This window comes from Harpia harpyja, chromosome 12 (assembly GCF_026419915.1).
Source record: "Harpia harpyja isolate bHarHar1 chromosome 12, bHarHar1 primary haplotype, whole genome shotgun sequence".
In the NCBI taxonomy this organism is placed as follows: Eukaryota; Metazoa; Chordata; class Aves; order Accipitriformes; family Accipitridae; genus Harpia; species Harpia harpyja.
In genome coordinates, this window is record NC_068951.1 from 7251345 (window position 1) to 7276940 (window position 25596).

A 25596-nucleotide genomic window follows, 5' to 3' on the forward strand; every position below is an offset into this window, starting at 1 on the left:
GAGTAGGGTAGAGTAAGAAAATACTTGATTAACACCTCGTGCTTCTGATCCGCAGAAGAAGTGCTCAACTTATTTAAGCGGACAGATATAAAAGGGAAGAAAAACTTTTGTCAGGCATTGTTGTGGAAAAAGTTGTGTCATGATGTGGTATGTTAATGAGTTAAGTTCTCAAAGCCCAAGACTTTAATTCCCAATGCTAATGGCCAAATCTTCTATGCATTCATAGATGATGAGAATATTTAGTTTATATTAATCAGGACATAGAAAAGGATCTAAACCTTCATGATTTAGGGATAACCACTCACTGATAGGTTTAAGACAGTTATGTCTACTGCGATCAAGCAAATCCTTAAAGGGCTCGGTGTCTTTTACTATCTCCTGGAGCAACTAATTTGACACACTAGACTGGGTCTGATGAGAAATGAAGATCCGTTTGAGCGGTGAGGGCAAGATGAGACAGAGAACTGCAAGTCCCACACAGCAGTTGGCAGTCTCATGGTTCAGCAAATGCCAAGTATTACAACCTTGAACCCCATGTGAACATCAATGGGCCGAGCCTGCAGAGAGCAAATCAGCAACTGACCAAAGCTCCACGGCCCACCTATAACGTAAATTGAACATCAGTAGGCAGTAACAGCAGAGAGCAAATCAGCAACTGAGCCAGACCTCCACCACCGCTCATACTCTTTGATAAAAGCTGGCTACCAGGCTGTGCTCGTCCCTACTCGCAAGAACCAGACCAGTTGCGCCAATGGCTCAAGACAGAGTGCAGTACTGTCATTCAGAGAAAGACTTTATCTTGTCCCCTCACAGTAAGAAGGTTCCTAAAAGGATGGCATCTCTCTTGGAGCTGAAAGAAATCTTCCGCAATGCTGATGCAGTATGCTTTGATGTGGACAGTACAGTCATCAGGGAAGAAGGCATTGATGAGCTTGCGAAGTTCTGTGGAGTTGGAGATGCCGTTGCAGAGATGTATGTATATTTGCTGTTTACTTCATAGGAATAGTAGTAAAAAATAAGCAAGGGTAAGGTTAATCTGTGACAATGAATTTACCATAGGGATTGATTCAACCCTGTCATAGGAGATTATTACAGTTTTAAAAGGACTTTAGGAATAATAAGTGGAATTAATGCATAATGAAGTAACTTCTTTTGGAATTGCAAAGCCACTCAACAAAACTATACTGACATAAATTCTCTAATGTAAATTTCTTCAATAGACTAGGATCAGACCTCATCATTAAACTTGGCTAAGCACTAGCAAACCTTATTATGAGATGGAGGAGAGGGGACAACTCTCTAAACACTCCTCTGAGGCTGATGTTGTTTCCATTGAAGCTTGTAGCAAAAATTGTGTTAATTTCAGAGAACGGCACCTGAGCTGCAGTTTAGGAATACTGGTCCAGTGGCTCAGATGCACTCACAGAGGGAATGAAGCAGTTTTCCTTTGCCTCACTGGTTCTCACAAGAGCTCCGATCTGTGGAGATTTTCTACTAGTGGTTGCTATCAATCTTCTCCTTTACCACATCGATATGGTATAACTTGGAACCTATGGTCTCTTACCTTGTTTCTTGTTGTGCTTCTTTAACTAACTGTTCTTGGGAGAACCCTCAACTTAAAAGCGTCACCGATTTGCTTTCTTTGGATCACAATTTAGGACCCGCAGAGCTATGGGTGGCACTGTGACATTCAAAGCAGCTTTAACGGCACGACTAGGTCTCATACGTCCCTCCTATGAGCAAGTGCAGAAATTAATATCCGACAATCCACCTCAGCTAACACCAGGAATAAGGTAAGAAGAATTTCAAATGATCTAACGAAAAAGTCTTCCAAAAGCACATGGCATAAATCAACAAAATTCTGTGACATTAGTGAGCCTGTAAGACCATCGAGGTGGTTTAGATTGCTTTCCTACTCCATTTCCACGTTGTGTACAAAGCTTACATCAGGAGCTTATAACGGCCTGAGTCCCTGTCAAGTGGCTAAGCATCCATGTAAAAAGAAAACAGTCTTAGGTATTAACTGGTGTTTTGGCTGGCAAGCTCAAATTTTGGTTCGAGGATTAAACTGGCATGGAAAATAATCTGTTCAATCACATCTGCTTTTTGACGGGTGATGGAACTGGGAGGAGACTGGCTTGGTCTATTCTGCAATTATATTACCTCTCTTAGACTTCTGTGTGCAGTCACACCCCTGGACTCAGTTTAGGGGATCCATTGTTCAGAGCAACCCATTACGTACTGAAGTCCCTAAAAAAAGTATTAAAACATCATTAAGGGGAAATACATATATATGTGTGTATTCATTCAACTTTGGATTTAGAATAAACTATTTAAATGTTTTTTTTTCCTATTCAAATTGTTTCAAACAATTGAGAATAATTTCTTTACTACAAAATCTGGCCATAGCTCTAAGTTTAAAATATTTTTAGCACATACAGTAGTTTTAGATTATATTGTGCTTGTATTTTCTCCTTGAAATGAAGCACATGCTCAGCTTTTCCCATAGAAAGCATAGCTAGATGTAAATACAAAGAGAACATTGTTTCCTTGTTTAGAATCACATGATTTTCCTTTTCATTCCTTCCCTTTCTTCCTCCTTTTCTGTGTAGCCTGCTTTAAGCCTCCACTTTGCTTTTTAGTATTTAGCATTTCTGCTGTTACTGCTACCACTTCAACTGCTCAGCATTGATGCATGCTGATCTTGCTGCTTCTGAGCCAAATCCTGTAAAACTTTTAGCTGCCTTCAAGCCCCATTTACATTAACTGGGTCCGAAAACTTCTACGTTTTTGATTCCTTTTCTGTAGCTAGTGCCCTCTTCCAAAGACAGCATCGATGTCCAGCGTCTGGGGAACCAACTCCAAGTTAGAAAACGTGTGCACTTTGCACACCTTTCAGCCCACTTTTGCATTTTGGTGCAGTGGCTTTCTCTCTCCCACATTCCCTACTTTTTTCTGCATTATAGATTCATTTTCTTGCTGTTGTTTTACTTCAGAAAAAAAATCTGAACTCGATCTGCTCTCATTTGTTCAAGGGAACTAATATGAACAGTATGAAAGTGTAAAGACAACACTTCTAGGAAGTGCTTGTTTCTGAGCAACTAAATATCTGTTTGTCTCTAGACGTGATGGTTTCGTTCAGCTCTTTTCAAGCAAGGGGTATGCACAAACTTGCAAGGGAAAGAAGGAAAAGCTTTGGGCAGCAGAGATGGATGGAGCTGGAAAGCAGCACACATCCTAACTGAACTGGAATAACACAAAGTATGGGCAGCCTTGTATAGGAAAGAGGTATTTTGGCTTGCTTGTTATCCCTAGATGCTGCCAGGCACTCACGCTTGGTGACTGCTCTTTCTTCTCAGGGAGCTGGTGAGCAGGCTTCAACAACGAGGGGTCCAGGTCTTCTTGGTCTCTGGGGGGTTTCAGAGCATTGTGGAGCACGTGGCCTTGCAGCTGAACATTCCAACAGCAAATGTCTTTGCCAACAGGCTGAAGTTTTACTTTAATGGTGAGATTCACTTAAAGTCTCTTTTCTCTGGTAATTAATGCCACTTTTTTGGTTCAAACTGTCAGATATTAGGCTACAGATAACCGTCCAGCCTACATGACCTTGTTACCAATCCAGCTAGCTCCAAGCCAGCAAATTGCAAGACCTTACCAAAAACATGAGTTCAGGTCATTTTCCAGACATATGAAATAGAGCTGTAGTTACTTTTTAATTGCAAGTGGTGCCAAAGGTAAAACATGTCACAGTTGCTGACAGCAAAGTTTCATTTTCTCTTGCTCCTTAAAGTTAAGATAGTTCATTACACTTACCTGCTTTCAGAGGCAAACTTGATTTTCAGTGACTTTGAGGTATGTATGGAGACTGATGTACTTTAGTTGAGCTGCTCTGGACTTTAAGCTAGTGTAATCAAGCAGAACTGTAGTTAGTGAGGTTGTTTCTTACTCAGTATTTCATACACTGTCTATACATCATACTGGATGCTGTTTTTGAAATGTTTACACCAGAATGACTGGACCAGAGTGACTGGGAATGGATTTGCAACACCACTGATACAGGGTTTCTACTTCTGTGTTAGCATTTCAGCTCTTTGAAAATATCCCCACTGAAGACTTGGGTCAAATCCCAGTTTTTACGCTTACCTTCTAATTACTTTTTTGGGATGCTGATATTGTGAGGCTTACAGGACTGCATGTAATTAGCTGTTTTCTGAAGTAAAGACCATAGACATATATCTTTCTTCATTTACAAGAAAATATGCTATGTGTCTAACTTGTCCTTCCACTGTGTTCTAGGAGAATACGCAGGATTTGATGAAACACAACCAACAGCTGAATCAGGGGGGAAAGGAAAGGTTATTACTCATCTGAAGGAACAGTTCCACTTTAAGAAAGTAGTTATGATTGGAGATGGAGCTACAGACATGGAAGCCTGTCCCCCTGCTGTAAGTATTAAAGAACAGGAATTCTAAACTCCTTTTGAGCAAATCCTTTGGGACGCCCCCCCCCCCCCCCCCCCCCCAAAGTCTGAATTCTTCGTAGGACTTCAGGGAAGATCTTTAGCACTTCCCACAGCCTAAAAGAGATCTGTGCAGGTAGTTTCCCTCTAGAAAGCCTGCATCATGCAATGGTTGATTTCTCTCAGTTCAGACATCTCAGTAAGGGTATCACCCTTTAAGCCAGGATGCTGGCTGGGTCTAGCAGGACTGTGTAACAGTCTAGCAACCTGTCTCAAATCAAGCTGGTATTATCATGTCTGCCTTTCCCCTCTACGTCCTCACAGTAAGTGCTTGCTTCTGTGCAGAGGTCTTACCCTACCATGATCCTGGTTCTGAACACTGACTAACAGTGCTTAGCATGAAGGTCTGGTGTAGATCTGGTGCACATTTACCTGATACTGGCCTAGCAGGAGGGTTCATCTCACTGTACAGTAATGATACTTTTGAAGATATCAGCCCTGACAGGGTGAAAATAGAAAGACAACTTTTATAAATGGTCATTTCACAGAGGAAAGACCTTAATTTTGTCTCCCCTTTAGCACCTTTCTCTACATAAAAGTACTCCAATACCCCTTCTTCGCCAATGGTGAGGGACAGATATCCCAGTGCATGGAAATGCTCAGGAACAAACTCAGAGCTACTGCTGATGCAAGTTATGACAGCTGGTCCCTTACTGTTAAATATGTGCATGACCAAACCAGCTTAGTATTTGGTTAATGCTTTCTACCTAAAGGCAAAAAAGCAGCAGTGGAAATTTTAAACACTGCACTTTCACTGCAGATGGTTTTCTAAGATGTAGAAATGATGATTGTTCCTGGTTAATGATTGAAGACATGGTTAATGTTTACTTCTGGTATCTATCAAATGAGGTAAACAAGAGTTAAGATAAACAGTATAGGGATAATTGTGAGATGCTGCATGCACGTTCAAATGTTAACTCGTTCTTGAATAGTAAGGCCTTATGTTGCATCACAGTTACAGCTCATTTTCAGTAAAATCTCAGACCTGAACAATCTTGAAGTTACGAGGCACTGAGACACAACCTTCCTACTGGAACAAAACTCTAAAACCCAAAGTGGTGCAAAATTAAATGTTAATGAAGTTCTTGTTAATAAATTTGAAAAATGAACATGCAAAGTAAAATAGGGGAAGAGGCAGGAAGGAATACCGTAATTTTAAAATCCAATCTTAAAACCAAACTTAATTGCTGAGAAGCTCCATTCCTTACATCAGACTGCAAGAATAAACATGCCCATTCTTTCTGTTTTGCCAGGACTGCTTCATTGGATTTGGAGGAAATGTAATCAGAAAGCAAGTAAAGGAGAAAGCTAAATGGTACATTACTCACTTTGACGAGCTGCTAAAGGAACTGGAAGAACGATAAATTATACAGTAAAATAATATATTTAACAACTATAAGTCCATTATACAATGCAATTAAACATATTTGTTTGCAAAGTTGTGTTCTTGATTTTTTAATGATTCTGGGTATTGGGTACCTTCATCTCTGGCCTGAAACTCATGTTGCAAATGACACCATTCTACTCAAATATTTTGTAATGAAAATGGTAAGATTTTTTAAGCATCTTTTCCAAGGTGGAAGAAGTCAGTTGATTATTCACTCACAAGTGAAGACCAAAGGTAGGAAATTATCAGCAAGTTAAAAATACCTTAATGGATTAGCCCCTGGTCAATATTACATATCTGTTGTTTCAGAATCATTGAAGCTAATACCTCTACTTATTTTGGGTGGCAAAAGAAGAAGGGGGCCACAAACGAGAAGTCTGTCTAAATTAATAATAATAATAATAATAATAATAATAATAATCTAAAAGGTAGACAGTATGGTAGTACTTTCCAGTCCAAAGAATCTCAGAACTAGGTTAAACAGTGAACAGATAGGTAGGAAACATTACTAAGTATCTCTGATTTCATTAAAATATGGCTACAGGAGAACCCAAGATGTCATCTGTTACTCAACATCACTGTTACTCAACCTATAGTCTGAAAGACAAGAGGTGCATGCAAATCTGAGATACATGCAATATTCATCAGTGTCCAAGAAGCGTATTTTAAGGCGAGTGATATAGTGGTTCCCATACTTCATTAAAATACTTTAAACTAAACTCCAAAATGGTGATTTTGTAAAATGGTCACACTGTTTACTTAACTGTTTTATTTATTTAACAATCCACCCCCATCAACCTGTAACTGGATGGAAGCTAATTCATCAACCTTTAAAAAAAATGGTCTACTGATTAAGAAAATACCGCGAAACTTATCTAGTCTCTTCCTCTGCCTCAAGTGTGGATCAACCACCCTTAAACTGTTTGTGCTAGAAATAAGTCTAACCTGTTATAAGTAGTTCTCTGAGTTTCAGCTAACGAATCATAGTTTCTTAAGGATTTCTCTTTTGTGGCTGCAGTGTCTGATCCAAGAGGGTCCTTATACAGAACACGCTTGATAAATGCTGTCTTTTCGTCAGTAACTTCCTGACAACTCTTCTGAGTATGTCTTTTTAACCAGCTTTGCTGATGCATCATGGTACTTTTATTTCCCTGACTTGTAAGAATCTCACCTCTGATAATGTGAAAAGCTTTACCAATGTTAAAATATATGTCACATCTTCCACTTCCTTCCATCCACATAATACCATCACAGGAGAAAGACGGGTAGGTATGACATGATTTGGCCTAGAAAAAACATCTAGACAGGTTCTTATTTTCTGGGTGCTTACAAATAGTGCCAGTATACTTCTGGAAACTGAAGATTAGGCTGAGTGCGCTAATTCTTTTTCATCCCACCACATATTTCATAGATAGGAAGAGAAATAAGTGATGTGCCTACCTTCCAGAATCTCACACCGTCTCCACAAGATAATCACAGGTTTTCACAATTTGCACTGGATTTCCTTAATTTAGTAAGATTAAATCAAGGTGCAGTGAGAGAGCTCCTGTCCAATTGTTTAAGCATCACCAACAATTAAAACAACTACTGGTTCTGTCCATTCTGCAACATCATCTGAAAGGATATAGGGGAAAGAGGCATTTACAAAGCCCCGGAGAGTGATGAATGGCAGCTCTCAGTGATGCCATCTAATATTTTTGGCAAAAAACCTGAGGCAATAATTGCTTGAAGTTACAACAGCATTTAAATACTAGAGAAGTAGAAGGGTTAGAAGAGAACAAATCCAGAAACAAACTTTTAATGGCTTTTTAGAGAAAGGCAGACATATAAACAGCTATACTGAGTACCTGTATACAGTTTAAAAAACCTCACAAAAGCCAAGACAGACAATAGTTGCCAGGCTGCTCACCCGAACTCTTCTGGGAGTATTAAAGATGATCTCTTTTAAATTCTTTCTGAGAAAAATCTCAGCCAGCTCCAAGGGCAGCTCATGTATAATCATTCTTTTGTTTAGTCAAGACTGCATGAGTAGAACAAGTATAAACTCTTTCTGCCCTCATTCAGTGTGTTCCTCTGCGATTCTACAGTTATGAAGCAGAAGTGTTTGTTTGCTGCAGTTTTCTATTGAATTAAAAGGCCACTAAAAAAAAAAAATCTAACATCCAGGTAATCAGCTATAACTACAGGCCCTGATCCTACAAACAATGTGACATGCTTCACTTCAAGTATATGTAATTTTACTAACACCACAGTCAGAAGACCATGCAGGAGGCTCTGTGCCACAGAGATGTTAACATTCACAGCAGTATCTTCTGCCAGTCGGAGTGCTATGGAAACATGGCATTGTGCCAATGATTTCACAAGAGCTCTTTAGGTCTGACTGGTTTGAAGAAAAATACCACCCCCCTTCCACTGGGCAAATACCAAGCCTGACCTCTAGTCCAGGAGGTACCGAAAGGATTACTTAGCTTAGTGAGTGGCTAAGCTCTTTTGTCTGTAAAATACTGGAAAAAAATAGGAAGGAATAAAGCAGCCTGAGGGAAGTTTCAGTGTTACAACCAAGCTACCAATTTACCTGAACATATCCCATCACAGTAGAGTAAACTCTGGAGAGTAGCACATGTCGCTAGTAATATCTGGTCTTCAGGTGGCTCTCCTGACTAAGAGCACGGCAAGGCACACCCCTTCATATAAAGCCTTTTATTTTAGTGCGATTATTCAGTGAGGCAGTGAGGCTTTAAGCTGTATATTCCATTTGCATGAGGGGACTTCTTAAAAGAACAGTTTGCAGTCTTTTCTAGGAAGACTACAGGACAACTAAACTCAAGTTTCAATTGTGTTTTTATTACAGTGGAACAAGAATTGATCATTACCAGAGACCCTTCCAGGCACTGTTCCACACTTTCCAACCACTGGAAAGTGACTTCAGTTCTGAACTCTACAAATTCTGCTCTAAGAAATGCCGAAGTATTGCTAGTCAAAGGAAGAAGGCAGACTTGGCCATGAAATTAAGAGGGAAAATCACAACAGTGTTCACAACAGGGGAAAACCAACTTCAGAAAGGGCTCAGGAAGGGAAGCAAGAAAAGATTGGCATTACTGATTTATCTACTGTGTTACATTCATCGAGTTTACATGGTTATCTGTAACTAAAATAACAGGAACTAATCTCTCTCTGATGACAGCCAGAGCATGAGTTTGAAGCTCAGAACAAGAAGTGGCACATTCATAATACATTACAACGCCACTAGTGGGAATTCAGATCTCAGGTAGTGTATAAAGACTGAAGAGACTTGTGCTATATGACATCACCCCACAGAACATCCAGTTACTCCTTAGATTTCTTATTCCTGCAAAACTTCATGGTCCTTAAACAATAAGAGCTCTGCCTGACTGAATTTAATTCCTAGTGCTCCTGGCAGAAGGTAAGAAATATGCATTGCATTAGAACCCACAAAATCCTGTAACTCCAAAAATGTTTTTCGCCTTTTGTTTCCAACTGAGATTGCTGATTATGAGGGGTAAGTTACAAGGACAGTTCTCTAGCAACAAGAAATATGGGAGTATACTGGGAGAAAAAACAAGGACTGGAAGCTGATATTGTCATCCTTATTCTCCTTTTGCAGCTAAACAGTAGTCCCAAAAGTCTGGAAAAAATGACAGCCCCAGATGATAGTACTGCTTGTGACTGATTTACAAGAAGGAACAGCTGAAATTATGTACTTGGCCCACTGAGTAAGCCAAGCTGAGAACTTTAAGCTAATACAGTACAGAATTTTACTTAGTAAAATCCCATCATCAATTGACAACAGGAAGAAAATATGAAAACAGACAAGATGAAATTCGAGCGAAGGCAAGAGTGCCATGTATTTCACATGGGAAGAAAAGAAGAAATCAGACCTAAAAAATTAAGCATAATTTGTGGAGAAAAATTGAAAGGAGAAATATTTTGTATTTATCACCACAGCACTTAGGACATCTAGAATACTTAGCAAAATGGGGTGTAATGGAGATACAGTAAATTCATTTTGGAGAAGGAGAGCAGAATACTGGGAAATGCTGTCCCAGACACAGAGAAGTGATATTGGCTAACTAAGCTGAAATATACTATGCAATTATTCAAATTTTCCATAATAAACACTGCAAGATGAGAGAAAACACAGGTGGTGCAATACATATAAGGTGCCAGTAAAATGTGAAAATTAAAAGGATTTTATTGACTGGTATGTTCTTCCTGAAAACTCATTGAAATGTACAAACTGGACATTCAGTAACTGATTTGTACATTCTGTATGTTACACTGATTCTTGTAGCCACTTTAAAGAGAGAGTATTATTTTCACTTACAGGATGTTCACATCATTGCAGACACCAAAAGTGTTGATACATTCTAGTCTAAAAGTGAAACCAAAATAGAACTGGACATAATGGTACACCGCTTTATGCCAATCCTATTGACTCAACATGCGCGTTTCACACATCAATTCATAAGTACCTACTGTACAGTTAGTGAAACACCCGACCAAGCATATGTCTGAAGTCATGATTGCTTATTAAATTAAACCCCTTTTCCTAGACTTCCAGGCCATTTGTAGAGATAAATGTATTTAACTGAACTTGATTCCCTGCAGAATGTTCAGACAACCATGTCTTGTCAGCATCTCTTTGAAAACCGTAGGTCATACATCACAAAGTTAATTTCAGGTGTAGGTATCTACACAAATGTGCGATTAGTTTCCACAGGCTTCAGAGTCCTTGCAAAACAGAATGCCCTATTCTCTGTCCATAAACTATCACCTGACAAACAGTATTATTCTCAATTAATGACTGCCTATTTGTAAATTAAGAGCCACTTACTGATTTGAGGCCTGCTAGAACAGCTAGGTGTATTTCAGAGCTGTCCGAGGGCTTCAGAGCTTCTAATTTCAGAACTCCCCCATTTGTTTTTAAAATCTGCAGTCATTATAACACTACACAAAGGCCACAGCACCTGTAACGCTCCGTTCTGTTGCTGTTACTGAACACTGGGCATTGTCTATGTAGCAAAAGATATTAAATACTGTATGCCATACTTAACCTGAGGAGCTGTCTCATGGATGAACTCATATATGTCTTTGTACTTGTTTTCAATTAACCAACCTTTTAATTACAGTCCTATATTTCTTTTTTCCCTGGTACAATCCTAAGAGCAAAAGGTCATTAGATTCTGAAGAAAAGAGGTCTCTTTTATAAGCTCAATACAGTACTTTTATATTTCAGACTATGATATACAATGTATACCATAAATTAATTTAAGACAAATACTTGTCACTTTATCTATGTAGGCACAAGTAAATCAGTGACTTTACTGAAGCGGAGAAATCTTCAACGGTATCATGATTCTGGACTCCATTTCCTGAATAAGGGGCACTGAAAAAAATTGAGACAGGGTTCAATTTTACTAAGAGAGATCATTAGTAGTTCTGCACACTTGGTTTGAACAGATACCATTGTCTTCAAATGACTCTCCTAGCTAGAGCATGCCAAGTCATCAGTAACCACAAACATTCCTGTAACTGAAGCATAGTAGTTTTGAGAACAAGTGATTCTTTTAATATAATCTGTCTGCTCCTTTGAAGACAAATATTTCTATTCCTTTTCACCATAATGAAAGTTACCTTACATTTTTCTGGTATACTTCCTTTGAAATGTACCCTATGGAACCAAAATCTGACATGCTTAGCATACTTTTGTGAGTTTTGTTATGAAAGCTATCTTTGATCTCAAAGATCTCCTGGCCTCTAGTTCCAAAGTCTAAATTCCCTTTTCAAAGGAACGCATTTAACGAGGCTCCCGTATTTCATGAAATATTAGAGGTAATAATTTAAGATAAATTTCACTATTGGCTCCCTAAATTTTTGGACACAAACTTAAGCATTTACACAAATCTGCTCTTCTACAGGAGAGGTGCTTGTATAAAAATTTACTACTAATGTAGCAGTTTCTTAGCAATTAGGCAACTTTTTTGAGTTTGCATGATCAACTGCAAAATTCACTTTGCAGCTTAGCGAAATGTCCCTCCTTTCCCCTACAGCAGAAAAACTGACACAGACTGCCTCCCCCCCCCCCCAAGATGCAAAGCTTTTTATCATTGTGCAATGTACTGAAGAACAAAAATGATGGCATGCACAAAAGTCTACCTCCAGCATTCCAATGAAGTTAATAGGTTACCTGTGTAATAGACTAGTTCATCCCAGCCAGGTTTATGCCACGCAGCATTCCTTATATCTTCTCTGGTTTGGAGATCTTTGTAAGCTGGTGAGGGAAAACAACAAGCACAAAGCTTAGAAGTAACTCCTTTTCCTTCTACACATGAATAGCTCCCTTATAAGTATTCTAGTGTGTAATTAGGAGGCTGCAAACACTGGGAAGGAAAAAAGTCAGAAGTTCTCCACAAAAAGGAAAAGCTCCCAAACCAACGCAAACAGGAGGAACTGGGGAAGAGAGAGAATGTCTTAGACACAGGTAAGACAGATAATGCAACAGAGTACAGTTCTACATGAGTGGTGTCAGATTTCTAATGCTGGAATATAATATTCTGAATTGTCGAGATATGAAGATAATACTACATATTTTCTAAAATAAGTATTAGACAATGAGTTTCTTCAAGTTGAAACAATCCTGACACATGAAAAGCAGCTAAGCATTTGTGGAGACTAACACACAGAGAAAACCAAAACACCATGATGTAGTAACGTAAATAAATGCTTGACTTTCCTTTTTGTAGGTGTGGTATATGTGATACTTGAAGCTAAACTGTAAAAACCTGACTTTAGGATGAAGGGGGATGGAGAAAAGAGATGGTAGGACACGGTTTGTCATGTTTATGTTATTGAAAGCAAACAAGTAGTCCCTAATAAGAAAGGGCCATGAGAAACTGTTGATGGAAACAGAACAAAACATGAAATGTTCACTTCTGCTTGCTTGTTTGAAGAATAAAGTTACCTACACAAAAATTAAGAAAATAAACACTGTTGATGTAAAACAAAAAAAAAACTTTTTAAGACATTCCTTTGCCTTTTGTAAAAACCTTGTCTCCTGGGCAAAGTCAACAGTCTGTTAGGGGCTGATTCAGTGAGAAAAAAGCAGAGAACACAAATTTACCCCAAAGGTGATGAACCATATATAGCTGTCCAATTTGCGAGAAAAATCCTCCAACTGCTTCATTGTTATCCTGTCGGAAACGAATTGCACGAGCCCTACAGAAGAGCAAAGCAGCCATTAAAAACAGCAGATCTGGGTAGGAAATAAGTGATAAATGAAAGGAAAACAGAGTTGAAAGGAAGCCGAAATGTTAAACAGCACTTGCAGTACACTTCAGCAATTAAAAATAAGAAAAAAATCTGCAATACACTGATTTTCAGCTCTAAGTAATTAAAATGTACCCATATATCTTGTTAGAATGAGTTAAAATTGGGAGGCCAAGAGTTTCATTAGACTGTGCATTAATCATTCTTTAATGTTAGATTCAATATAAAGACAACTGCTGGAACAGTGTAAAGTGGCGAGCCATTTTTACAGCAGGTTCTTCTAAAACTAAACCCTTGACTTTCAGTCATGTAATCTTTGCCACACTCATTCACCACAGATTTTGTGGTAATGGAATACAACTTTTTTATTCACATAGACCTTTGCTATGCAGCTGCCTATGCAATACTCCATGATTTGTTGTGTAAATAAGATCAATATTTCTCTTAACTATAAATCTGCTGCATCTTCCAAAACAGATTGGCTACCACTATGGATATGCCTAGTTTATAAAAATTCTAAATTCAATTTACTTTATTCAAATTACTGTAATTAAGTAAATTACATCAATGACAATGACACATCTAAAAATCCAAGTCCTCACCTTTGACAAAATAATTGAAAATACTCCAAACTGTTTAACTATCAACCATTAGAATTGCAAGGACAGTGAATGTAAATGGAAAGAAACTTACACTGGTTTTAAATAAGACAAAATCAGAAGCATATATTCAACATAAGACTGTCTCAAATGCTTTTAACCTATGTATTAAAATACAAATGTGCTGCTCAATAGCTTTTCAAGAAGCAACTTGACTTTAAAGATTAAAAGAGCCAAGATTTAGCCCATTTAAACTAAAAGTCAGCTTCTAGTGGTCTTGTGAAAGATCAACAAAGTCTCAAGGAATTAACTGCCACCCTTCACTAAGCAGTGCTTTCTGCTGAAAATAAATGGTTTCTGCTATATTACAGCAAACTAAAAGGGTTATGTGAAAGAAAGCCAAACCACAGAGCCCACAATATTGTTTGCACACAGAATTCTTCCTTCTTTCCTCAAAGGATAAATGAAGGGTCAAAGATCTATCTTACAAGTTGCAAAAGTACAGAAGCAGGCCATTAACTGGGTGACTGAAACGCTTTGGTACCATTCTGCCACCTCCAGTTCATGATTTTTAAACATACATCTCTCAAACAGGAGAACACAAGTGCTAAAGCAATACTTACCAGTAATTTCCCCACTCAATCATTGTTCCAGGCTACAAAACCAAAACAGACTGTTAAAACTGTAGTTTAAAGAAAATTAGAATATTTGGACAGTTTTCACAACATTTGCATATGGAAAACACTATGTATTAACAAAATCACTTCCTTCAAGTGATAAGCATATTATAATAATCAGTAATTACTCTGTTTACTTACTATATTACTTATTAGTCATTTGCCTGAAGTTTCCTTCAAATGAAAACACAGGTTTTTCAGCCCTGCAGATATTAGTACCTTGTTGGAGCCTGCCTCCATTTTGGACCCCACACTTCGAGAGCAACAATGACTCAGACATCAGCTTTGATAAGAACCAGATTTTTAAGATGAGATCTGTTTTTCATCTACATTGTATAAACATGCTTTGAACATTTTACAACAGCATGGAGTTTAAAAAATAAAAAGAAAAATTTAAACTTACTCTAAGTTGATAGGATCTCAGTTCATAAATATTAGGCCCCTCTCTGGGAACAGGTTCATTCCAGAAACTAAACTCCAACAATAATTGGTTCTTGCGCGAGAGAAGCATGTTACCTCTTTCTTTGCGAAACTCTGTGAATTCCTAAAAAACAATGGGATCGCTGTCAAACTATGTATTATGCTTCAACAACAAAGAGCAGTATACCATACAGTGGGTTAGATTATTTTTTTTTTAATGCTATCTTGGGGGTTTAGGACATTGAAATCCTTTAAATTGTAAAGGCTTCTAAATTCCCCTGGCATATCTGAAAATTTCAAGTGGCATGTTTACACAACACTAAGTGTGTTTCATAAAGTATTCACGTGTTAAACTTCAGTATTTCTGAATATGAGAATAAACCTTTTTCCAAAGAGGTTTCTAAGTTTGTATAGGAAGTGATGAGATATTGAAGTGGGTATCCAAATGGGCAGCTCTTTGCTCTATTCTTTGTTCTCTTCTGAGTAAAATAACCAATTCTAACAAAATCAATGCATTTTACCTTATTTTGACGGAGTTTACTCATGACCTCATTGAGAGCTGGATAGCCTCCCTCATATCTCCACAGATGAACTGAAACAGAAAAAAGGAAGCTTTTTCAGGGATGTCACAGACCAGTGCTAAATCTTATGGAATATCACAGTATAAAACGCTCTTCATACTACAGAATTATACAAAAATAGAAATCAGATAACAGGTTTAAAAATAGATTTTCACTAAAGAAAGCACTACACATTTGAACATTTTAAGAGTAATGGATGGAATCATCTGCTTTTTGAAAAGGGTTCTCTTGGAGAACTTTGCAATCTACTCTGAAGATAACAGGGAAATTTCTGAAAGGACTTTTTGTTGCCATGCTAGTAAGATGTGATGACTTTACATGACTGTAGTTGAAATTGAGATTCAATTTAAGAGGATGACTTAATTCCAAAAATGTGTTTTATACCAATTTCATTTAAGAGCAGTAGTGGGGTAGACTTTTTAGTTCAGTAAATTACTCAAGCACAGAGAGCAACACACATTCTGTAGGACATGAAAAATGATGCAAATGTTATTTTTGAGGTAAACATTAAATTAAAAAAAGCAGAAGATATCTGAACATGCTAGAAATGTTACATTTGCTAGGATCTTCCCCATAAAAACGATTTCAGAACAGGTATCTACATCTGAGTTATTTCAAAGCATTCTCTCTTTAATAAATCATAATAAACCCCTTTAATAAATCATAACAAGATTTATTTACAAGCACTTAATATAGCAAGGCAACAATATTTCACCTCAAAGAGTCACAAAAGCTATTTTCTCTCCTCTAAAGCAGTCCTGTGCCTTTTCCAGGAGAGCAAACTGGAGACTAATATAAGGCACTTCATGATAGCAGATTCATCCAGTGCGCCTGCTTCTGCTGTCTTATCCCCAGGGCAATTTTGATATATCCACCTAATATTAACACAGTCTGGGCACATGTACTAAACAAGTCAAAACCCCATAGTCTGCTTTATTACACTGCTAGAACTGTTGCAATAACATTTTCAAGGCAGGCTATGGATGCAATTACAGATACAGTCTGTGTTAATACGTTACAGAAGCAACGAATGAGACTTGGCTAAGATACTTCAATTGTCTTCATTCCCCAGTTTCCCTTCAACTTTCAGAATTGTTTCTCAGACATTGTTTGTTTTCTCTACTGTTATTTCTTTACATTTGTTTAGTGCCAATATTGCAATATGTTGTGAATGCAGGAAAAATTAATGTGTACATATTTTTCAATAACAAAGCAATGACATTGATACTGGCATAGCTCTAACAATGGAGCTACATAACAAACTACATAACAAGTATCAGTACACCACTCTGTATTCATGGCTTCCCATTCCTTCAATTTCCCAGAGTCTAGGAAATTTTTCAGGTTTTCTCTCTGCACTAGACTCTTTGTAGTTACCTCTGCAGCAGCTCTTCAGTAATTTCTAGTTCCAATATATTTTCAATTTGCATAGTTAGGCAGCATCCTTATATGAACATGAACAGAAATATTTTTACTTTTCTCCCATAAAGGCCTAGCTTATTGTTGAGTTTACAATGCAATCATTTTTTCAGATGGTGTGAATGATTTGCATTTCATTATCATACAGCAATTACAGTATGAAAGTCTTAGTAAAGCTTTTATACTGGCCAATGCAAGATAAACTCTGTCTTTGTAAGCCTTTGCCTTTATCCTAAATATTCAGGAACGTAATCTGTGCCCGCAAAATATTACAGGACCACATTTTACAAGCATTTCCCAAAACTGTTAATCTACCACCTGGAAAACATGAAAGTGTATTAACAATAGGACAAATTTTAGGAATTAATGCTTTACCGTCAAACTCAACAAGACAAAAAGCAAGCACTGTAAATGTTAATGACTACTGATAATTGATGCACACACACCCTCACTATATACATTGCTAAAGGTTTACTGTCAACAGAGATGATTTAAAGAGAAGAAACCTGCCAAGCACACGTTTCACTTGTATGGTTTTACATTCTGTTGTACTTCTATCTCCTACCAGCCTGATCTTGCTCTCCGTACCACGTGTTCCAAGTCCCCACCAGTGCACATGGGTAGTGTTTTTCTTCATGAATCTTTGGCAGCACCTCTTGACTTGAAAACAAGGAATACAGACACTATGTTGCATTTCCTTCAGGGAGGCTACAGTTGATATGTATAATACATTACCACATGTTTATCATTATGGTATGAAAATTCACAAGCTGTACTTTTCAGAAGAGAAAGCTGAAATACAAAAATCTGCTATACAGGGGGAAGATAGCTACAACACTACGAAAAATTAAGGTAAGTGTTACCATTTCTTAGACTGTATGACAAATACACAGCATAGTAGAATTCTTTCGATGCAATAAATTATGTCTATCACCTAAAGGGTTATCCAACACATTAGGAAAATAAATATGAGGATGTCTCACAGAAAATGCAGCTTAACTACATGGGTGATTTGCTTTAGGAAAAGCTTTTCCTTATCAAGGGAGGTAGAATACACAAAAATAGGAAAGGACAGTCTTCTGTACCAGTTACAACACTATTAATTCTGTTGAGCTGAATGAATAAAAACAAGTATTTTGGTAGATCAAATGACGACTGTACTTCATAGTATGCAGCCTTACTGCTTTCTACTATTTCAGAAAGTGGTCTTAGTTTGAGGCAACTTACCCATTAAAGCATACAGTGAAACTGCCTTAAAAATACCTCCAATTTCTGTTTGACTATTTCCAGTATTTCTAACGTTTTTTCAAACTTTGTGGCCTACATTAGCATTAAGAAATTAAGTTTTACTGATTGCTGACTCAGTTACCACAGCTTTCATTGCACTGTATTTTGATGAATAAGTCAATTACTCCAGTTGAACTTTGCCTTTTAATATTTTTCCCTGAATAATTACCCCTCTTACTCAGTTTGGCTCATAGGCAATGAGTCTTTGCACAATATCAAGTAATAGGAAGTAGGCTGGTCTGGGGCTGAGAGTCATTAGATAGGAGTTTTCCTCTTGATTCTGCCACTGACTTTCTAGACAACCTTGAGCAAATCTCATTACCAATTTATACCTAAAGATTTCTCACTACATAGTGTAAGTAATATGATAGAATGACTCTCCAAGGATGTTTTCAAGGATGTTTCACCATCAGTTCGTTTTTGCAAAGCATAATGAGATCCTAGAAAGACAGCTTTAAACAGGAATGTTACATTATTACAATAACCCTAAAATATATTTTGTTGCAAATTATAGACAAAAACACCCACAGAATACCTTATGAACACCATCTTTTTCCTTTTTAAAAATAACTGTTCCTAATTCTTCAGAAGGGGTCCTTAACCACAGTGTTTCATGAAGTACTCTCATAACTTTCTTCATGATATTATTTCTTTATTAATACATGATGACTAATCCTTATGCTGATTTGATACAGAATAAGGAATTAACCTGTTCATCTTTAATTTAGGGAGAAGAAGGAGGGAAGTTCAGAGAGGCTTAGTTTTTTTTATTACTCCATTCCTAAGTTTTCTCCTTCCCTGGAATACTTAAATTTGCTTTGGTTTGGAAAGAATAAATCTAACCACACATAATTCAGCTGACTGCTGTCAGCAGTTTCTTTCTTTGCTATTGTCTCTTTCCTTGAAAAGAAAAGCTTCTGCTTTCACTCAACATTCAGGCAGCTCATGAGATAAGGCGGAGAAGTGGTATCCTGTCTTGTATAATTGGGCATGTTTATATTGAGCTTTTAAATAGAAAGCTGGCTAAATGCTAATTGTGCTTCTCTGTGTATTTATTTTTTTAAACAAAAAAGCTAAAAATACCTTATGAGTGAATGTTATTCTAGTGGATTTCTATGTTTGTATAGCAAGAAAAACAGTTTTGGGTTATCTAGCCCCATTTCAAAGCTAAATACATGAAGGCACAGAGATGTTAGACAATCTACTCATGGTTGTACAGGTAACCAATAACAGAGTAGAGGAAATAAACAGGGAGTTGTGAACAACTTCTCCACCCTCCTGCCCAGCTGGTGTTTTCACCAATACACCACACTTAAAAAACTGGTTGCAGCAGAGTATCATTATGCTAAGAATGTTCTATTTAACTGACAAGATGATCATTGTCAGTGAGAAAGCACTGCTGTTTTGAAACGTGTGAGGCTCACTACATTTCCAAATTTAAACATACAGTTCTTGAAAAGGCAGTTGTTCTGGCTCCAGAGAAGTGATTATGTAGGCAGAACAGGACTAGTATTTCTGCAATTTCGTCCTTGAAGTAGTAGATTTAAAATGTTACTAATTCATACATTTTATAAAGCTGTAACTTTTTGGAAAACCCCTAACAGTACTGCTCCCTTTGAAGGATATCACCCCAACGTAAAGATCCTATCCAAGGATTTGCATAGCTCTTTAGGAGTAAATCTCAGTAACAATACTTTTGTAGAAGGATATAGATGAGCTGAGAGAAAGTCAACCCCTGGGTTTTTAAAATCTCCTCAAAGTTATACTTCAATTTAATACTGGCATGGAGTTTTACTTACCGGTGATCTCTCCCTTTCCTTCCTGTATGCACACAATAACCACCCCCAACACATACCTACATGGCAACTGGAGTGGGACACGCTAGCATACCAGAATCTACCTGCATGGACCAGCAATTGTAAGACAACTAAGGGAAGGGGGAGAGCTGTTCCAACAAATGTCACCAATGTTTTCACAAAAGGTATCATCCTAAATTGCAGCTTAGGAAAATGATACTTCCAAGAGGGAAGGCAGGGGGTGAACTGAGTAAAGTATCTTTTGCCATCTCTCTCCAAGAAGAACATGATCTATTTAACATCATACCCTGAAAGTAAAACCAGATTTTTCCCACCTCCCCTCTAAATAATTATGATATTTGCCAATTTTCAGAACAGCTTGTGATCAAATCAACATGTCTAAAATGTGAAAACATAATACGCACACTTACCAAAGCTTGTTGTAGGCCTCTAGACATTCTGGTTTTACATTGTGAACTGAAACAACAACATTACGTGAGAAATGCAGGAACAGAATAAAGAAATGGTAATGTTAAATATAAAAATATCACTCACTCTGTAGTTTATACAGACTGCTGGTCTCTCTTTTGGCTAGAAGGTTGGAGTGAGCATCTTTCCTTGGATCGACTTTGCGAACAAATAGCGATTTTAACCAACTGTCTTCACGAGGTCTGCTAGCTGAAGATACCAGCCCCCTACATATTAACAAGTACATTATACTGTCACTGAGTGTGTCTTGAAAATGCCCACAATGCAGGGAAGATAGGTACAACCAAGTTCAATGCAAACAGTATCATAACACACAGTTACATATAAGTCTGTTACTAAAACCTTCCACTGAGCCACTTCCTAGCAAGGTAAAGGCAGTTCTTTCCCTGCTGAGATTAACCCTCTCACAAACCATTTTACTAGATACAGAGCTGAGCAGTTAACCATACACTATCCACTTTTATTCTTTGTGCACATGGCAGCAAACAGGTGGATGGCTGCTTTTGCTGCCTATTTATCCTCTTTTTAATCAAGTGTCTTTGCTCAAAAAGGCTGGGTCTGTCCTGATGTACAGAGACAAGAGTGAAAAAGAGCAAAACCAGTGTGAATAAGGAAAAACTTGTACAGTGTAAACAGGAAAGTAACTGCCATATGTTCCTATGTTGCTTAAATATAGCTCTAAAAAAGGAAAAGTTAAATAGTGCATCTTTCAAGAGAAGAAATATAATGAAAGTCTAATTTGGGAAAAATTGTGAGTGGTGGGAAACAAACAGCCTGCAAATACTTCAACTCCAAATTCTGGCAACTGTACTATGTAGGGGTACAGATCCACATTCTTTGAACAGCATTCACAATCTTCCTTTCTTTGAAACATAAGAATTTCACTGTCTTTTTTTATCTAATCTTTATGCAGTTTCTGCAAGTACAATTCCAAAATAATACCACTTCCTTCTACACCACAGAGTACACAAAACATTACAATTGATAACTATGCTTTTTTAAAATGATGTGTTAAAGGAATTATTCTTCTCTCTTCCAGCTGATGGAAGACCCCTCACTCACCAGAAATTGTGCAGAAGGACAAGAAAGCTGATATATTAACTGATTCTTTATAATGTATGACAGGGGACCCCAAGCTCAAGTGTTTTCTTTCTCATAAGAAGCACTTCCTTCAGTTTGCCTCTTTATGATACAGGGTTTCTGCTGAAATACTAAAATACTTCTCTGACATACAAAAAACGTGGCACTGCAGCTGGAAATTTAAACCTTTTCCTGCCTCAGAAGTCAATTTTTCACCCTTAATTACTGACTAGAAGATCCAGAAGATAGCTATCAATCTTCAGCTATACAGCTGTCTTCCAGATATCAGAAGTTTGTGACAATCATTCAAGGAAAAAAAAAATAGGGAAAGAAAATCTCAACTTCCTTTGGGAGAAATACCTTCATGAACACGCCTGTCTGTATTACACAAAAGTAGTTCACACTAGCAGTGTTTTTCAACAATCAACCTTTTAGTCCCAATGTCTGAAAATAACATAATGAACTGGTTCACCCTCTAGAAGCAGGATGGAAGAAAGGAAAAGTATTTCATAGCAGAGAAACAATAACAACCAGAAGAACAACTGCAGCTGAGATGACCTTCAAGGTTAAGAAGTAATTTGTAAATATTTTATTGGTGTATTTATTGAAAATGGTGCCGCCTTTGGCCCTAGGCAAACACACAAACATGTTACTGTGCTGAAAGCTAAGCGCTATTCCTGAGTACAAGCATTTAAAAGGGCATTCCATGATAAGGCTGTTGCTAGAATAGAGGGTACACAGCTGCCTGGAGTAGACATATCTCTGATCTCAGCTGGAGGAGGCGAGGCACAGGTGACTGCAGTTGTGTTGTCACATCTACATCAGGCACCACAGGAACACAAGCTGTCCCAGATGATAGGGGGTAAACCCCACCTAATAAATCCAAGTTGTTTTAAAAAGCTCCCTTAAAGTAAGCACCAATATTCAGTGGAAAACAGGACTCCAGGCGACAGAACTCAATCCCAGTCCTGCAGTCCTCATTTTTTCAACTTGGATCCATAAACTATTTGCATTTCCTCCCCTTTATTAAATGGAGTTAGAAAACTAATATTTAGAACATTCTCCTATGAGGATTATTGTTTGCAGTGAACTTTGAAGATGAAAGAGACAAATAATCATGATGATTTTTTTGTGAACCAGCTTTATCAGCAGCTGGAGTTACGGGGATAATACTGAAAAGCAAATTCTTTTGCTATTAGGAGAGTCTCATGACTTGAATGTTAAACTGCACCTAAAACTGGAGGTATATTTAATTTTCAATACAATGAAATGAGTAATACTTTACATTTATGTAAAATCTTTTACCCAGCAATTTTAAGTTCATCATGAGCAATGACTAACAAATCATGACTATCCATCTAAATATATACTTATAATAAAGAACAGTAACAGCTGAAGTTTATTAAAACAGATAGTCAGTGCACCCAATCTGAGATGCTAGGGTCTTATTTTTAATCCATATCCTTAGAGAAGTCCTACACTACTGGTGTCATTCTGGACATCCATAAATCAAGAAGCCCTGAACTGACTACTGGTTCACCTGTGTGGGCAATGTGTACCCAAGATTAACTCTGGAAGAGTAGGGACTAAATTAATTTGGACTGCCAGTTGTGCGCATCAACCACAGATTAGTTCAAAACTAATCCATCATCCAAAAGATCTACTTTTAACTAACTTCTTAGCATTATGCCCCACAATATTACAACACCTGTCTCAAGTAAAACAGATATTGGATCCAAATTGTTCCAAACCCCAAATACCACTAACGAAAATGTGAATATACACATAGAATGAATGTAGACACACTACATGGAATTACCACCACACTTCACAATTTTTTATTTTCTGGGAACAGTACTGATTAAAGAGAGTTTTCATGCAATCTTTTAAGGCACTGCTTGACTTTGCTAGCAAGTTCTTATCCTACAAATGTTAACAATGGGCTTAGCTTTCTTGCTACAAAGATTGGGCTATGAACACAAAAGTGTAACACTGAAGAGCTTGCTTATATTAGATTAAAAACAATGGTGAAAACACTTCTATCCCACTTAGCTTCTGCTTTAGCACAAAATATAAACTGGGTGGGAGATATCAGGTCAAGTATTTAGATTTTGTAGTAACCCATGTCTGCCTGGAAGAGAAAGAAAAACAACTTGTCTATAATTGACACTTTTTGATCTGTTGGCTAAACAAGTTTATTTGAAACTAGAAAAAAAAAACCAAAACATGCACATAAAATCTCACAACATATACTCTCCAAAACTTCCCCCATTCCTGTTTTAAACAGCTGCTTGCAGTGATGCCTTTAGTCTTGCACAGGGGCTGCCGCCCATTCTGAGGCTTAAGACAGCAGCTTTCCCCGTTTCAAAGAAAGGGAGGAAAAAATGTGTGTAGACCCATCCCAGCTTGACCGCTTCTGTGTCTCCAACAGCCAGGGAGCATGTGTCTGCTTCCTATACTCAAGACACATGTGTGCACATCTGTGCCCTGAGAGCTGTGTACGTGTGTGTGCACCCTTCCCACCCAGGAGGTGCATGCATGTGCCTGACCTTTCACAGATCAGACATGTAGGCATGCAAATGTCTGCACCCCAAAACTTGATGGATGTGTCTGTGCATGCGCCAACATTGTCTGCATGTGCACACACATCCCAGCTCCTAAGGGAAGTATGAATCCATGTGTCCTGACACCCAAGGGGTGCACATAGATGCTGGGTCCATGTGTAGCTGTGCATTGCTCAGGCACGAAGACGCTGGTGTGCGCAGCCATGCACCCTAGCACCGGGGGAAACATGGATGTTGGGTAGGGGTGCAACCTGGCACCGTGACCGTGGAGTGGTTGTGTGTCCTGGACACCAAGGGCTGGTGTTGTGTGTGCAGCCACACACCCCAACACCAGACATGAGATGCAGGGTGACCGTGCACCTTGTTGCCTGGCGGAGCTGGGATGCGGAGTAGCTGTACACCCTGATTCTGGAGGGATATTTGGGTGCAGAGCATCCATATACCCCAAAACAAGAAATACACGTGTGCAGGGTGACAGTGCAGCCCGACACCCGGCGATACGTGGCCGTGGGGTGCCTGTGCACCCTGTTGCCTGCAGTGGCGGGGAGTCCCTGCAGCCTGACCCCGGGCGATAGGCAGCGGGGGGTGGCGAGCACCCCGTCCCCGGCGGCTCAGGGCAGGGGTGCGGCGCGGCGGGTCAGCGGCGCGGCCATCATCCCCACCCACGGGCGGACTTGGGGGAGGGAGGGGAAGGGGCTGGCCTTGGGGCCCATGACCTTGAAGGACACCCCGAGCCGGTCGCACTCCCCGCCCCACGGGAGGGCCGCGGGCCCGGCCCGTCAGCTGCCCGGGCGAGCGGGGCGCCATTTCCAGTCAGAAAAAGCGGGGGGGGGGGGGGGGCAGGGGGGGGGGAGGTCTACGCGGCGGGGCGAGGGGAGGCGCGAGCGGCGTCGGCTGCGTCTCCAGCCTCCCTCGGCGGCCCTCTCCCGCCCGCCTCACCCCCTCAGGGCTCACCTGAGGGCCAGGCCGCCGCCGGGCGGGAGACCCGGCACGGCGCTGGCTCCCGCCAGGCTCCGCCGCAGCAGCACTCGCGCCGCCATCTTGCTCCGGCCGCCTCCCTCCTGGGCCGGGCGAGGAGGGGGGTGGGGGTGGGGTGGGGGGCGCCGAGCGTTGCAGCGCCGCCGCCGGACGCGAGGGGCGCACCGCCGCCGGCGGGGCGGGGGTCCTCCGGCCACGCCCCCCCGGAGGGGGGAAAGCCACAGGTGCGCATGCGCACACTGCTCTAAGCCAGGGTGCCTACTCCGGCAGCTGAGCTCGTGGGGCAACCTCGGCCCTGGTTTGGGATCTCGTCTGAAAAACACTAAGAAAGAGGCCAGGCGGTTTTTTGAATCATTTGCAAGACCTTGTTTCTTATTCCCCAAATAAATTTTTCACCCACACGCAGTTGAAATGTTTTCTTCACGCTGTTCCAGCTACAGTAGTATTTAATTTGGCTAAACTGGTGGTGCATGCTTCCATCCTTAAGCATGCTACCCACATTAAGCATCAAAT

General features: G+C 39.3%; 2 protein-coding genes across 2 annotated transcripts; one reads left to right on the forward strand and one right to left on the reverse strand.

Annotated features, from left to right (window-relative positions):
• Positions 1–702: 702 nt before the first annotated feature.
• On the forward strand, positions 703–5957 carry PSPH (phosphoserine phosphatase). Its single transcript, XM_052802786.1, has 5 exons — positions 703–972; positions 1659–1793; positions 3360–3505; positions 4297–4445; positions 5773–5957. Exons 1-5 carry the CDS (start codon positions 752–754, stop codon positions 5881–5883), a joined length of 762 nt encoding a protein of 253 aa, XP_052658746.1. The 5' UTR covers positions 703–751; the 3' UTR covers positions 5884–5957.
• A 4144-nt stretch (positions 5958–10101) lies between these two features.
• NIPSNAP2 (nipsnap homolog 2) lies at positions 10102–25202 on the reverse strand. Its single transcript, XM_052802784.1, has 10 exons — positions 25060–25202; positions 20528–20667; positions 20404–20449; positions 17455–17549; positions 15411–15481; positions 14873–15013; positions 14416–14447; positions 13048–13142; positions 12115–12198; positions 10102–11313 (listed from the first exon to the last, which is right to left on the reverse strand). The coding sequence occupies exons 1-10, from the start codon at positions 25143–25145 to the stop codon at positions 11249–11251; spliced, it is 855 nt and encodes a 284-aa protein (XP_052658744.1). The 5' UTR covers positions 25146–25202; the 3' UTR covers positions 10102–11248.
• Between the last annotated feature and the right edge of the window lie 394 nt (positions 25203–25596).

What these genes read in the sequence shown, in the direction of transcription:
- PSPH (XM_052802786.1), top strand. Translation starts at nt 752, where the DNA reads ATGGCTCAAGACAGAGTGCAGTACTGTCATTCAGAGAAAGACTTTATC. An exon ending in GCTGAAGTTTTACTTTAATG is followed by an intron (nt 3,506 to 4,296) that starts GTGAGATTCACT and finishes ACTGTGTTCTAG; the next exon opens with GAGAATACGCAGGATTTGAT. An exon ending in TGGAAGCCTGTCCCCCTGCT is followed by an intron (nt 4,446 to 5,772) that starts GTAAGTATTAAA and finishes CTGTTTTGCCAG; the next exon opens with GACTGCTTCATTGGATTTGG.
- NIPSNAP2 (XM_052802784.1), bottom strand. Translation starts at nt 25,145, where the DNA reads ATGGCGGCGCGAGTGCTGCTGCGGCGGAGCCTGGCGGGAGCCAGCGCC. An exon ending in TGAGATCCTATCAACTTAGA is followed by an intron (nt 14,448 to 14,872) that starts GTAAGTTTAAAT and finishes TTGGTTTTGTAG; the next exon opens with CCTGGAACAATGATTGAGTG. An exon ending in ATTGAGTGGGGAAATTACTG is followed by an intron (nt 13,143 to 14,415) that starts GTAAGTATTGCT and finishes GCTCTTCTGTAG; the next exon opens with GGCTCGTGCAATTCGTTTCC.